Source organism: Labrus mixtus, chromosome 6 (genome assembly GCF_963584025.1).
Source record: "Labrus mixtus chromosome 6, fLabMix1.1, whole genome shotgun sequence".
Lineage (NCBI taxonomy): Eukaryota > Metazoa > Chordata > Actinopteri > Labriformes > Labridae > Labrus > Labrus mixtus.
Genome location: NC_083617.1, coordinates 24015783 through 24030411, shown reverse-complemented (window position 1 = coordinate 24030411; position 14629 = coordinate 24015783). Strand labels below are relative to the sequence as shown.

General features: G+C 44.6%; 1 protein-coding gene across 13 annotated transcripts in view; it reads left to right on the top strand.

Annotated features, from left to right (window-relative positions):
* Nucleotides 1–14629, top strand: part of ablim1a (actin binding LIM protein 1a) — a 53889-nt gene that overhangs the window by 3032 nt on the left and 36228 nt on the right. For 3 of the 13 annotated variants that reach the window (XM_061040605.1, XM_061040610.1, XM_061040599.1), the window contains exon 1: nucleotides 5822–6392. The exons of 1 other annotated variant lie outside the window; for it this stretch is intronic. In XM_061040605.1, coding sequence (XP_060896588.1) covers nucleotides 6152–6392 — 241 coding nt within the window. In that variant the 5' untranslated portion in view covers nucleotides 5822–6151. Of the gene's footprint in view, nucleotides 1–4003; nucleotides 4166–5820; nucleotides 6393–12149; nucleotides 12399–14629 lie in introns of those variants that run through there. 9 more of the 13 variants (XM_061040612.1, XM_061040611.1, XM_061040604.1 and 6 more) reach the window with 6 other exon arrangements.

Here is a 14629-nt window from a genome sequence, read left to right as displayed (position 1 = left end):
TGTTAAGGTGATGCAGATGTTGTGCATGTGATGCAGATGTTGTGCATGTGATGCAGATGTTGTTAAGGTGATGCAGATGTTGTGCATGTGATGCAGATGTTGTTAAGGTGATGCAGATGTTGTGCATGTGATGCAGATGTTGTGCATGTGATGCAGATGTTGTTAAGGTGATGCAGATGTTGTGAATGTGATGCAGATGTTGTGAATGTGATGCAGATGTTGTTTAGGTGATGCAGATGTTGTGAATGTGATGCAGATGTTGTTTAGGTGATGCAGATGTTGTGAATGTGATGCAGATGTTGTTTAGGTGATGCAGATGTTGTGAATGTGATGCAGATGTTGTGCATGTCATACAGATGTTGTAATATTCACGAGTCATAGTCTTTATTAATCGTGATCTCAATATCAGTTAAAACGTTTGTGATTATGACTTTTTGCTATAATTTAGCAGCCCTATACTCCAGCTGTTTCTATGGTTGTAAAATGTTCAATACTTTTTCATACCACATGTTTTAAAATGTGTAATAAAAATGAATCCATCAAACATTACAGGCCATGTTGAATCATTGCCTGTAACATAGTTTTGTAACATAGACAGTGTGCAGGACTTTGCTTGCAGTGTTTGATTTTTAAGAACTTGAGAATTGACCCAAAATAAAGTGCCTTGGACTTCTGTGTTTGCTGTCTTGGTATCAGAGCAGGAAGCAATGTTGTTTGATTTTCATATATCGTGTCAAAGTCTGGTTGGGTGACAGCTCCACCTGTTAAAATAAATCTGTGCTTTTGTTTGTAATGAAGGATTTGATCCTTCTATCAGATATAACATCACCATCATCATCATGCTTTATAAAGACGTTCAGGCTGTGTGTGTCACTCCCCTCTGCAGTAAGATGGCTTTGAACTCAACATCATTGAGGCGTCCTGCTGCAGCTGAGCTCCATGCTGCTGGAGATCGATGCAGTTCCGAGTCCACCGCCTGATGGCCCCCCTGTGGTCCACAGACCTGATTAGCTCGTTTAAAGCCCCCTGCAAACAGTCAATCAATATTCATGAGAAGTAACTAAACCCTCCACGAGGATGGAGACGTGCCAATTATCTGTGTGTCGGTTATATGAATACAGGTAAATAATTTATCATCCTAACTTAATTATTATCAGGGATAAATCAGACACACAAACACAGCTTTTAATAGATCAATTACATCGAATGAAACACACTTTCATGGGCTGAGTTACTTCACTGCACTTGCAATGGCTGTGCAGAGCATGATATGCATAACCTTTTATATATTCAAAGTGGACATGCAGTATTTGTTTTTATTTTCAGAGTGTTGTGGGAATTTTTAGAGAATCTGCACTCATGTCACAAATGTTTTCGAATGGTTAGAATTTATTTTGAATTATTTTTGCCACATTAAAAGTGTCCACTAATTGATAAGTTGATAAACAAAATTAAAAGGCCACACTTTTAAAGGAGCAGTATGTTACTCTGACCCCTAGTGTTTAAAATGGGTACTGCAGTCCAAATTCTAAACATTGTAGAGAGCTGTCTCCCCCCGCCCCCTCCTCTCTAGAGTCGATGCTCACACAGGTCACCATGTGGTGGACACTGAAGCTTCAGTGTTTATCCAGCTCTGCATCGGTCTGTAAACCTTTCTGTGTTCTAACCTCTCTCCATTTTTCAAAAGCATCTCCAATATTGATCCTAGTTTGAGCACGTTTCTGCTCGTGGAGCTTATTAGAAACATGCAGAGGCTTTTTAGGTTGGGTACAATCACTTCTATCTGAACCACTTCTCTTGCCCGCTTCCATCGCTGCAACACCTGTTGGTTTGACCTGATAAAATTTGTTTTTTACAGAAAATTGTAGAGAGCTGTCGGGTACAATCACTTCTATCTGAACCAGTTTTCTTGCCCATCTGTTGGTTTGACCTGATAACTGCTCTCATATCTGGCAAACTGAGGGGCGTCCAAAACGGCCGTGTGGGGGTGTCTTATAACCGCCTACCTTCTCTGGTCCAAACAAATCCAGAGCATTCAGGACCAGAATGTAAAGTTAGAAGGAGGACATACTGGCTGCTGCATTGTTGTCAGAGAAGCCAGCACTTCAACATAGCATGTTTCCTTAATGTCTGATCATATAGTAAGATCACTTTATCATCTCACTCACTACACATCTCACTGATTGATTCTCTAATAAATAATGAACATTTTTTATTATCAGCTGTGAGGATTTGCTGCTTTTTCTTTTCATATGTGAAGTAAACTTAAATGGACTGACTCGGAGCTCATGATCACCCGCCCCTCCCTTGATCCTCCAGTGGTTATCGGCCATTACTGTCCTCTCAGTCTAGCAGTCGCCGGCCTCTCACCACAGATATCTGCACAAGGCCATCAGCTCTTACCTCGGCACTGACGTCCTTCCGTCAGTCAGCTCACCTTATAATAAACCCTGAGGACGGATCGATCTCTCTACCCTCCTGTGTCGTTAGACTTCTTGTTTTCTTCAGTCAGAATCTCTGTGAGATGTTTTTCTTTAAGATGATGAGATGCCACCGTTATCTCAGGATGTTGACAAAGCTCATGCTGTGTATTATTGTATTGTTCTCACATTCATCCCTACGTGTGAAGCTTTGAGTAGAAAAATCATAGACTCAATAAAGAATGGACAGAGCCACCGTTATGTCACCCATCGGTTTCCTTTTTGAGGCCTTGAAATGTGACATTTGGTCATCGAGCGGGCAACTTATCAAGTTTAACTGCCTACTTCTGCTGCTGGCTAATTCATTGAGGTACACAAACGAGGCAGTAAGAGAGCAATGGAAAGGGTAGCAGCTAGGGAGACAGACTCTAGTGGACACTGGAGGAACTACAGCTGTAAATTTGGACATTTTAACATAGAGCTCTATGGGGACTGACTCACTGCAGGAGACAGACTCTAGTGGACACTGGAGGAACTGCAGCTGTATAGTTGGACATTTTAACATGGGGCTCTATGGGGACTGACTCACTGCAGGAGACAGACTCTAGTGGTCATTAGAAGAACTGCAGAATGACAGGGGGGAGTTGTGCTGTGTTCAAGGTCCCCTCAGTGGCCTTCTTATCAAATTCCTCCATCTTCGTTCTCCCTCTTTGGGAAATAACCTTAAACCTCCCACCGTGAGGCCATTTAGCCTGATCTCTGTATTTATTGTCATAGTTTGCTGTTCTGCTTTCCTTCTGTTTATGCTGACTGTTCATATGTGGCTGAATTTATTGTTCATCTCGGTCCATTTAATCCTGCTATTCGTGCTACGCTGCAGAATCTTAGATCAACATGTTGAGCTGCAGAGCTCTCATGTGTGGGCCTGTGTTGTTCATCCAGTCTTCAGCTGCTCCTGCTGGACTCCTGCATATTTTTGCATGTGATTTCAAATATCAAGTTTTGTGGATCTTTTTGAAGGCGTTGCAGGAAAGCTGTGACGAGTTTGTGTGTTTAAGGTTTTTCTTCTCTTCTCTAATGACATTTTGGACTCAATCTCAGCAACATGAACCAGAGTTAAACGTTAAAAAATGTTGATGTTCAGGCCTGACATCATTTTTAACGTGCAGTAAAACATTATTGTGTTACGTCTGATTTTTATTTTGTGTGACTTTGAGTGTAACCTTCTTCTAGCCTCATCTGAAACAGGCTAGAAATGTCTTAACTTTGTAGAATTTCTGGTCCATCCCCAGTCAGTCCTGCTGTGAACTCCTCCTCAGCCCCGCCCTTTTCTTGAGCACCTCCTGAACATGGGAACCTGTGATCTAAATGATCAATGGTGGGTGAAAGGAGGCTCATTCTGCAGCAGTCTGATCTGCTGCCTCCTCTCTATCTGACCACTGGAGAGGGCTGCTCATGCTCCAGCAGCTCGACCCTCTGCATCAGCACTTTTCCTTGTCACTGTGTGTGTGTGTGTTTTTTGTGTGTATGTGTGAATATGAGGGCGGGTGTGCGCGCGCATGCATGTGTCCTGGCCAAAGCCTGAATAATAGATGAGCAGGGAAAGGAGTAAGAGCTCTGCCGGACGGGACGGTGTGTGTGGGAGTGTGTAGAGATGGAGGAGAGGAGCACAACGTGGAGGGAGCCCGGCTACGATGGGCTGTGCAACTACGCCCAAAAAATCACCTCCTGCTTCGGACTGGATGGTAAGACAAGAGGAGGGGAGACGGAGAGGAGGGGGGTGTGTTTCTTCTGCTGTGGAGCAGTACGCAGAGACGATGCAGGCTGGGGGAATGTGGTCGTGTTTCGATGCTGATTCTAAGTGCGCAGAGACAGATCTCCTGTTTTCCGAGCATGACTGTGTCGGCTTGTGGGTGTGTGTCACAGCGACCACAGGGAGGATGACAACTGGAGGGCAGCGCCTCACTGCAGCAGAATAGCATGTCTTTAGTTAGTCTCAGGTCCATGTGTGTGCATGTGTGGGTGTGAAAGTGTGTGTTTTCCTGTTTTAACCTCGTTGTGGCACTTCATCCGTCCTCTGATGTAAAACTCCTGCGTCTCCGGAGCTGTGTTTGTAAGCGGAGCCAGGATTAGGTCTAATGAGATCCTGAATCGATGTACGTAAATAGTGGATATCACAGCCAGCAGATGCAGCCAATCATGTCTCTGTGTCCTCTCGGACAAAGAGGAAGATCATTAAATTGAAAGTGCCGGCCGAGCCCGACATCTCCCGACTCAAAGGAGGTTTTATGCTTTGTCATCTCATCTGTGCTCTTCATCAAGCCTGCGCACCTCAATGACCTATTTCTTATAGTGAGTGAGAGTACAAAGCTGTGATTCCCTTCTCTGTTTGATGGATATTACATGTCATTAACTGTTTGTTTCCTGATTATTCTCTGTATCTTTGTCAGAGACATCTCAGACTTTGCAGCATTTTATGGTTTCACACCATTATAACACACCAGAGCTCTGTGGGCGTATTTAGTTTGTTTATTTTTAATCATGCTTATTTCCAAAAAGAATGAGTTCATCTTTGACCCCAGAAAACATGCTCTTAATAACGGGAGAGCAGGAAGTTGGTGACATGGATTTGGCTTTCAAAAAAAACAAAACAAGAAAACATTCAGAAAGCCTCTGCCCAGAGAGATATCGGTCCCATTAGCTGATTTGAAGATTAAAAAGTCCGAACATGCCTTCTTACAAAGTACATCTTCTCAAATCCTAAACCCGATGATTTTATGTTGGAGGGCCCCGGCTGGTTGTACTGATGAAGTTGCAGCCTCTCTCACTGCGAAGGATCCTGCTGATGATTCATGTGTGTTTGTGCACAGTTGGCGGCTGCGGTGACCTTGCTGCTCGGTGACCTTGTAGAGGACTGGCAGCCACCCAAAGCAATCTCCCCTGAAAGTGTTACTTGGATGACTGTGATGCTGCATACTGATATGCATCTGTTTGTTCTCACTGTGCATGAAGCCACTTTAAAGAAAAGTGCGTTCTCACAAACACATAATTATGAACATGATGAACCCTAAAGCGTCTCAGGGAGGATGTTGTTGTTTGTTTTCTTACTTTGATGAAAGGTTTGGCACACTGAATACAAGCTGATAGCTTTTTGAAAGCACTGAGAGCATCTCACTTTGTCTCTGGTTTTATGAGAATAAAGTGGAGTATTGATTGAGTTGCCTCTGAGTCCCATCGGGTGAAGAGACTCCCATCGTACCCTAACGTGGAGCTACCTAACCCCACCCAGAAGATAATCTTGGGCTCCACGTCAGCTCTAAGCTGCTTAAGGCACCAGGCTGGTTGGACTGAAGACGGTCGTAGTGTAAGCTCCTTTCCCCGCATCTCACTCAGCTCTACCTGCAGCAGAGTGCTTCGTCATACCTGCTGCCTGCTGTTTGGCACCGCCACCTCAAGCTGGATTTCAGCGCTCCGCTACCTACAGCCAGGGCAGATCTGAAGTGACAGGTGAAGGGGACCTGACGGGAGGAGTTCGGGAGGCCTCTCTGGATCTTGCCATGATTTGAGTTCTTCTTTCTTTTCTTTTCTTTTTGTGTCTCTGTGAACACTCAGTGGTCTCCATGTCCAAAGGTGACGGGTTCTTAGAGGGGGTCTGAGTCCGACCCTTGCAAACGTCTCCGTGCAGTGCTTCTCACTCCTCTGTGGGACGGTTGAACGGGGAGCAGGGCACCATGCCCAACCTGCCCAACCTCAACAGCCTGGGGAAGCTGTGCAGCTCCAGCCGCAGCCACAGCCACAGCGTGGACCGTGTCCGGGTGAAGAGAAAGAGCTCAGTGAAGCGGATGTCCATCATCGAGGACGGGCATGTGGCCGAGGTCCTTTACCTCATTCCTAAACAGTACATGGAGCAGCTGCCCTACCTCAACCCCAACGACTATTACCTGAGTGAGAGGCTGAACGATGTCGCTACAGGTAGGACACAGGGAACGAGGTTTCTAGAGCAGTCTACTAACACGTCTTCAGTCACAGCTGTCCATCCTTCCTGTGGTTTTAACCAGCAGTAAAGCAAAGCAAAAAGCGAAATTAATAACAGAAATGTTTGCAAAGTTGCTGATCACTGTGGAAAAATGTGACTTTCTTTTGCAGGAATTAAAAAAAGTTCTTGTTCTACTCGAGGAAAAATGAAAAGATGTTGCATTGACTTGTAATATTTCTTTTAACTTTCAGAGTCCTCCACTCTTCCCATACAACAGTTGTTTGTTTTGAGGTCGTGGTCTGATGCTGTTTGGCTGCTCCACTCTGTATTTGTTTACGAGTCGGCCTCTTAAAGTGAATTGATTGGTTTCCCCAACAGATTACTTAAATGTAATTGGATGTTTGTGTGTGATTCCTTCAACATCTGACCTCTGCGTATGTGAGCGCGCTCCTCTGAACAAGTTACACAACCACACCTCTCAGACGCTAAAAAGTGTTTCTGCAAATGTTGGAAAAATTCAGGAAATTAATCGCCATCCTGACCAAAGTTATATAAAGCAGAAATAACCCGTATGTAAGGACAGACCTGCTGCATTTATCCAGGCAGCAGTACATGAAGCGACATGATGGCTTACATCAGGATTACAACATGGGCATGAGGACAAATCGAGATTTCCAGACCTTATGTATTCTCTGACTGGCTGCCAGACACAGTAGTGAACTCATCATGCTCGGCTCCTAATTGTTTTCAGATACTGCAGACTGAAGCAACTCTTTATTCCTGAGTTTGATTTTGACTGATGGTTCAGCGTGGGTCTCCGCAGGCTGACCCCGGAGATCAAAGATCACGGAGGGCAAGGTTTATTTTAGACATTTCATTTCTTCACTGACAGCTGGAATAAACCCAGCAGTGACAGGCGATGGATGTGCATTATTTCACAAGCGTGCTTTTGAATAAGAGTGACACTCGTTCTGCTTCCAAAGTGATGTTAGCCAGAGGTCAGCGAGTGATGGATGAAGCCTCAAAGGAACGGGAAAATAAGTCAGTAAGACGAGATTCCTGTGGACTGTGGATGAAATATGTGGTTTTTCACTTTTGTTAAATTCTCGGAGCTCTTGCAGAAAGATAAACTAAACACTATTTCCGTGTGTTTTTGTAGCCACAGCTACAGGAATGCTAATGAGGCGGGGGGGGGTCAAATCCACTTTGAAGAAGTGAATGTGGTTACACTTGAAACGCTTCTCTGAAACAGAAGCACAGCGGTAAAGTGCTCGAGACAGAAAAAACGGTCTGTCTGCTGTGAAAGAGTTGACGGCTTCATCCTGTTTATTAGTTGTTTTTTTTATCTGACATGCTATGTGTCTGCAGGATTTGTAAAAATCTGCAAATCGCCATCCCCTGCCCGTGTGTGTGTGTGTGTGTGTGCGTGCGTGCGTGCGTGCGTGCGTGCTAATTTTAATCCCTGGGATAAATTGGGAGAATATCCACACTCGCTGCTGTTGTTTACGGTAAATGTGACCTCCTGTATTAAAGTGTCAGTCTGGCTTCACTGCTCGATGCATTAGTGTGTAACTGTAAAGAAATGCTACATGCTAACAGAGCTAACTGTGCACTGATAAGAGCTGTGTATAGTGTAGTTTCTCAGCAGGTTATTAATGGACAGTCTGACATGGATCATCCATAGGTGAGCCAAATACAGCCCAAACCTTTCATCCATGGATAATAGGCTTTACTCATCAGGAGTTTTCTCTGTGGGCCTCGTGTAGCACGAGAGTCCAGCAGCCCCTTCACAGATTATTAAGAGAGGCAGCGTGATAAAAGGTCCATTACAGAGTTATTAGACGACACAAAGAAAGGATGTCCTCGTGCAGCTTAAGGAGCTACAAGGCACATTTTTCTTGCACAACAGCTAGCTCCAGCAGAGCAGTTTGATTGGATGAGAGGCATTCTGGGAGTCTGACTTTTAATTTAGCGCTTCACTTCAGTTCTTATTTAATCAAACTGGTTTTAACTTTCTACATGGTCACTTGGTACTGGTCACTCCGAATAAAGGATCACAGCAGCAGAGTATAAATTGTGTGGTAAAATTGCAGGTTAAACACTTAACACATATGTGTACAATGTAAAGTCTTTGAAAGAGGCCCAGTCAATCCTGTACAATCTACACATCTGTCAGATAACCACAGCAGCTACAATCTATACATCTGTCAGACCACCACAGCAGCCACAATCTACACATCTGTCAGACCACCACAGCAGCCACAATCTACACATCTGTCAGACCACCACAGCAGCCACAATCTACACATCTGTCAGACCACCACAGCAGCTACAATCTACACATTTGTCAGACCACCACAGCAGCTACAATCTACACATATGTCAGACCAACAACAAACCAACAACGTCTTTAAACTTATCATTTGAAGATTTATTGAACTCTTGGTCTTCTCCTTGGTTACTCTGCAGTACACCAGGCCCGGCTTAGCTGGTTTCCGGTCTTGGAATGAGGAAGTGAACAAAAGCCCAGCTGACGTTAAACGCCGCTGCAGTGTAGCGTCCACCTACAGTCTGAAAAAAAGCTGACGAGAGATTAATTTATACTTTCATGATTTAGAGAATCAACAAAGATAACTGGTGGTCTCTTCGTGTGTTCTGGTCTGATTGTGATTATTTCCTCTGTACGCTGCTGTCCGTCATTTCGACCTCTGACCTGGCGCTTTGCATTGTGGGAAACAGTACGTGAGGGCGACTGGTCTGATGCAGACTGTAGATTTTTTCAGAATCAGTACGACATCCCTGTATCTTATCTTATCTTAAAAACTAAGGATCTCACATTTGTTCTCATATTGCATATTGGACCAATCAGGATGAACTACTAGTTTAGTAGGTTTAGAAAACAACCTCCCTGTTGGTAATCAAACACAGGTGAGACTGATGACACAGGTGAAGACAATTACAGCGGAAAAAAATACAAAGACAGGAAGCAAAACTAGAAACAGGAAACACTAAAAACGGAACTTGGGAATATCAGAATACGAAAAGGAGACTTTAAGTGGATCAGCATTTAGTTCTCTCTCTCTCTCTTCTCTCTCTCTTCTCTCTCTCTCTCTCTCTTTCCTCAGTCATCATACACACATTACATCTCTCTGCCTTCATCATAAACAGGGTGGAGTTCAGGCTGCAGAAATGTCTGCTCACTAGTTCGTCTGTTTTTCCTCTCTGTTGTCTCTGCTGCCCGATGAGGAGAAAACGCCCCGGTGAACACGGGTGCAGGTTTTCAAGGATCCAGCAGGAGGCACAGTTGAAACTGCAGAGGATGAATATATTCAGAATCCATAATGAGCTGCTTGTATCAGCGTTCACAGAGGAGGTGCTGATGACCTCCTCCTCTCCTGAGACGTGAAGAGGAGAGGACATTTGGAAAGCAACTGATTCCAAGTGTGGTTTATTTCCTTCTGGACTCATTTTGTCCACTTTTCTACAAACATTTATGTCGGGGCTCAGTGTTTTACCTGGGACAAACACATGGGTTCAAATATTTTCTTCATAACTCTGTTTCACTTCTGACATGTGACGAGTAGATAGATTATTTTTATAATGTTACAGTATAGTGCAGAAGCCCTAAAACTATACTTAGCCCTGAAGTACTTTTTGGGCTCTGTACTCAGCAGATATGTATGAACACATTTTCTTTTTGGAGTTAAAGAATACATTTAATCTGGTTTCTTTCAATTCTAAACCATATTTATCTCTGGATAACAAAGCTGGTTTTCCCAATGTGACGGGTAAATGTCCTGCATTGTTGTGTTAGCATGCTAATGTTAGCACTCTTTAGTTAGCTCGTAGCTTCACATTACATGTAAACTGACACAGAATAAGCGTGATCTAAAAATAATCAGTGAGTATGTTCGTCTTCTTCTCTCTAAAACAGCTTTTATACACAAGGGGAGGAGCCGGCCGTCACATCCATGTAAACACGGCTCTGACAACAACACAGCCAGCGGGACTCGAGCTTCTCACTCATTGTAGACAGTCATGACTCAGAGACACATTTACAGGATAGACTGGATTTCTGATATATTTATGTGGAACATGTCGCACTTTCTTCCTTTGAAATAAACTAAATGAGGTGTCAGATCAGACTGAAACATTTGACAAAGGCAGGACTAATTAGATTACAAAGACAGAAAAGGTGCAGAAGACATAAATGTGCTCATGATGACTTCAGAGTCGACTGAACCTGCGTCATGCACCAAAAAGAACAAAGCAGTAAAACACACCGGGCGTTCCCTCTCTGGTAAGAAACCCCCCATGATGAATTTTTCATGTTGCAAATGTTTTTTTAATTCTCCCCGAGCAGACGTGGCCCGAGCCTATTCTGCAATCTAAAAGTGAAGAGTTATTACCCTAACCCTAAAGAACGGCGGTCAATCCTTCACGTGGTCGTTTTAACTGGTCCATGATATAAGAGCTGCTGCTGCGTTCACACGGCTCAGCCAGGAGCGTGCTCTCACATGATCTCTGTAATTGGATTTCAGAGGATCCACTGAAGATATTAATACTGAGCTCATGTAGGAGATCACCATAAGTCGGCACCTTGGACCTTAAATGCCCCACCTTCCCCACCTTCCCCACCCCTCTTCATGCAGTACGTGACGAGCAGGGAGCGTGAGATGTGGCAGAGCTGTCGATCAAAACAAGCCTACCTTGACCTCTCTCTTCTGACTACTCAAAGTGCTTTTACACCGCAGGTCACACCGACACATTCACACACTGATGGTAGAGGCTGCTGAGTAAAGAGTCCATCAGAAGTAACTAATCCATTCATACACATTCACACACTGATGGTAGAGGCTGCTGAGTAAAGAGTCCATCAGTATTAACTCATCCATTCATACACATTCATACACCGTCTGCGAAGCAGCGGGAGCAACTTGGGGTTAAGTGTCCCAAGGACACATCGGACATGAGACTGCAGGAGCTGGGGATCGAACCCCCGACCTTTCTGTTGAGAGACAATGACTCTACCACTGAGCCACAGCCACCCTGGCGTTCATTTCATCAAGTTGATTAATTTGGAAACATTCTGAACGGTGCCTAACGTGTTTAAAACATTTTTCATTTGAGTTAAATTATTGTTACTGACAACGTCAGAAGACAAAAGAAGTATTTTCCCAAACGGATTTACTGTTTCATGATTTTCAGACTTTACGTTTGTGAATATTTTCTTAAAAAATGTCAAACAGTTATTTGATGTCAAACTGCAGCCGTGTTTCTGCACGGCAGGCGAACTGCTGCACTGAATGGAGCGAATGATGTCCACCTGCTGACCTGTCAGGATGATGAGGGTCTTTGTTCAGGTGTGAGTTACACATAGCGGGGAGGTTTTAAAGGGTTAATCCCAAAAAAATCACATTGTAGAAAGGAAGAGAAGTCACTGATGTGCAAAAAGACAGACGGCGAACAGCTGGTACACATTTTAGATATTTTGGGTTATTTTTTATTCCTTCACTTGGGTCACATTTTATGCTTATATGCATGTTCTTTGTAAAGCGTGTGGTTTGTGTCCGACATGTTTCCGTGGTGATGTGTTAGGGGATTCTCTGTCTGGTCACACAGAAGCAGCAGCAGCAGCAGCAGCAGCCACCTGGTTGCTGCAATGAGGAGGCGGCTGACACAACAGAGGGGAGGAGAGAGAGAAGGAGGGGAGGAGAGAGGGGAGGAGGAGTGGGCAGAGTAGGAGGAGAGGGATGGGAGGAAAACAGACGGTCGGGAGGCAAACCCCACGCTGTAGCGGAGGAGAGCTTAGCATGCACCCCTCTCTCTCTCTCTCTCTCTCTCTCTCTCTCTCTCTGTCTGTCTCTCGTCTCTCCTTAAGCTCCTCTCAGTCTCGACTCTAAAAAGGAACTAGCAGCGTCTGTGTTCCTGCTGATCGATCCCTGGAGCTTTTTACTGGTGCAGATTTACCAGGAGTCCAATGGTCATGGTCAAAGAAAAAGGTATTCCAGCGGTCGCTTTCTGTGTGTGTGTGTGTGCTTGTCTCTCTGTGTGTGTGTGTGTGTTTGCAGGTACATGTGTGTGATCAGTGTCATTTCGGGGATTTGTTGAGCTTGTCGTGCTGCTGTCATCTGCAGTGTGTGTGGATGTGTCCAGTTGTTTCTCTCTGTTTGAATACCATGCTTAGCTCAAGATTTTGAGGTGTGTACATGTGTTCAATGGTCATGATAACATCATCTTCTGTATGTCGGTGTGTGTGTGTGTGTGTGTGTGTGTGTTTGCTGCAGGAAGCATGACTAATGACACTGTGTGATTGTGCATTATATTTCTTGTGTGTGTGCACCTCTCTTCTTGTAAAGGTGCTACGCCCTGCTCTCCAGCAGCTGATGCTTGGGTTGGGACTCTGCTTTATTTGGCAGCGTCAGTCTTTATGTTAATGTGTGCAGGAGCAGCTGTCATGTTGTATCGAGGCTGAAACCTGTTCACGTTATTTAAAACATGCAGATTATTCGAGGTTAAATCCGAGTATCTCTGCAGGTTGGATGTGAAGATAAAATGTAGAGAGAAAGTGGAGCACTGTGGTGTAGAGATCCACACTGCGCAGAGTGAAGGACCTGCACTCCCTCTCTCTCTCTCTCTCTCTCTTGCTCTGTCTGCAGCCGTTGCCATGGCGACCATCTGAAAGGTACCACTCCATTGTTGTCAGCTATGGCCTCATTCATAGTGTCCTGTTAAATAAGAAAAGAGGTTAGAAAAAAACATAAAAAAGGATGATTGTTTTCCCGCCTGTAAGTGAAGGTCGCCGTGCAGCTGTGTGGGATGGATCGGGTGGAATCAGGAGGTTACGTTCAAGAGATCGCAACGTCCTCGTTCAGTTTGAAGAGACCGGTGTGGTCGTGAGGTTGACTATTGTTTGTCAGTATGACTCACAGCCAGCAGATACATAAGCACAGTTTTCTATAATCAAACGTCCTATTTGAGGTGAAGTAGGAAACAGTTTTGTTCTTTTTGACTTTTCTAGTATGTGGAAGAAAGACGGGACAGGATTTTGCTTTTGCTAAATCGCTAAAAGCATCCCTGCTGTACACGTTAAAGTCATCAGGGCTGAATTAAAGAAATCAATCACCGTAATAAGTCAATCATTAATCCCTTGAGTCTCCTGTTACGTCCTTAACTTAAGCAGATTGATATATTACTCCTGTTTGTGTTCCAGCCGATGCTTCCAGCTCGTGCAGAGTTTGTGTCCAAGTGTAGGCATGAGATATTTTTAAGATCAGTCTGAAAATATTTCTACCATCAAAGAAAACATGTTTACAGATATTTCTTGGAGGGATCTGAGTGTGTAGGTGTGTTTGTGTATCTGACAGCACTGTGCAGGCTGGAGGCGGCGTCCGGCTCTCAGGCTCCTCTCTTCATGTGGACTCGACCGGCCACAAAGAAACGGGACGCCCGCCATCGAGTCCCCGCTCTGTGCTGGCAGAGGACTCGTAACCTCTGGCCGCCACATGTTCAACTCCCACAATCCCTCTGAAAGTTTCCGTGGAACCTATCCAGCTACCTCGCCTTCCCACTCCGGGATTTGTTTTTTGGCAGGAGGGTTTTTGGAGGTTGAGTTTTTTCTTCTTCCAAACAGAAGCTGGGAGAGTTTTCTGACCTGAGATGTCTTCATGTATCCTCCAGAGATCTCCTCCTGCAGCCTGTCAGAGGCCAGGTGGGCTGTGTGCGTCCACAGCTGAACACATCCTGAACTGTACGCTCAGAGTGATGAATCATTAGAAAGAGATTGCAGCGTAAGCGTTTGTCTGTGTGCAGGCGGTTGTCCTATTTCCAAAGCCAAGAATACCTCTGAAACAGTTTGTAATGTATCTGGACCGTGTGTACACTAAGCACTTACATCTTTTTTTTTTTTACCTTTAACCACACGTGCTTTTCAGATTTGTGCACACTTGAACAGCTGGATGATTAATTCATGTTCTTTCTCTTTCTTGCGTTAAACCGCGTAAGACGAGAACACTGAAATCAGAGAATCGTCATCACATCTCCGCCTGCTCCCAGAGTTCACACTGTGAACATTTCCCTCTGACATGAGAGTCGAATGTTAGAAACTTATGGATCTGCATGCTGTGATTTTGCTGCAGACGACTGCAGTGGAGCTTCATCTCTGAAGCCTGCCAGTCCCCCCCCCCCCCCCCCAGTCACAGACAGCAGAGCATCACACACTCTCATAGTGTTT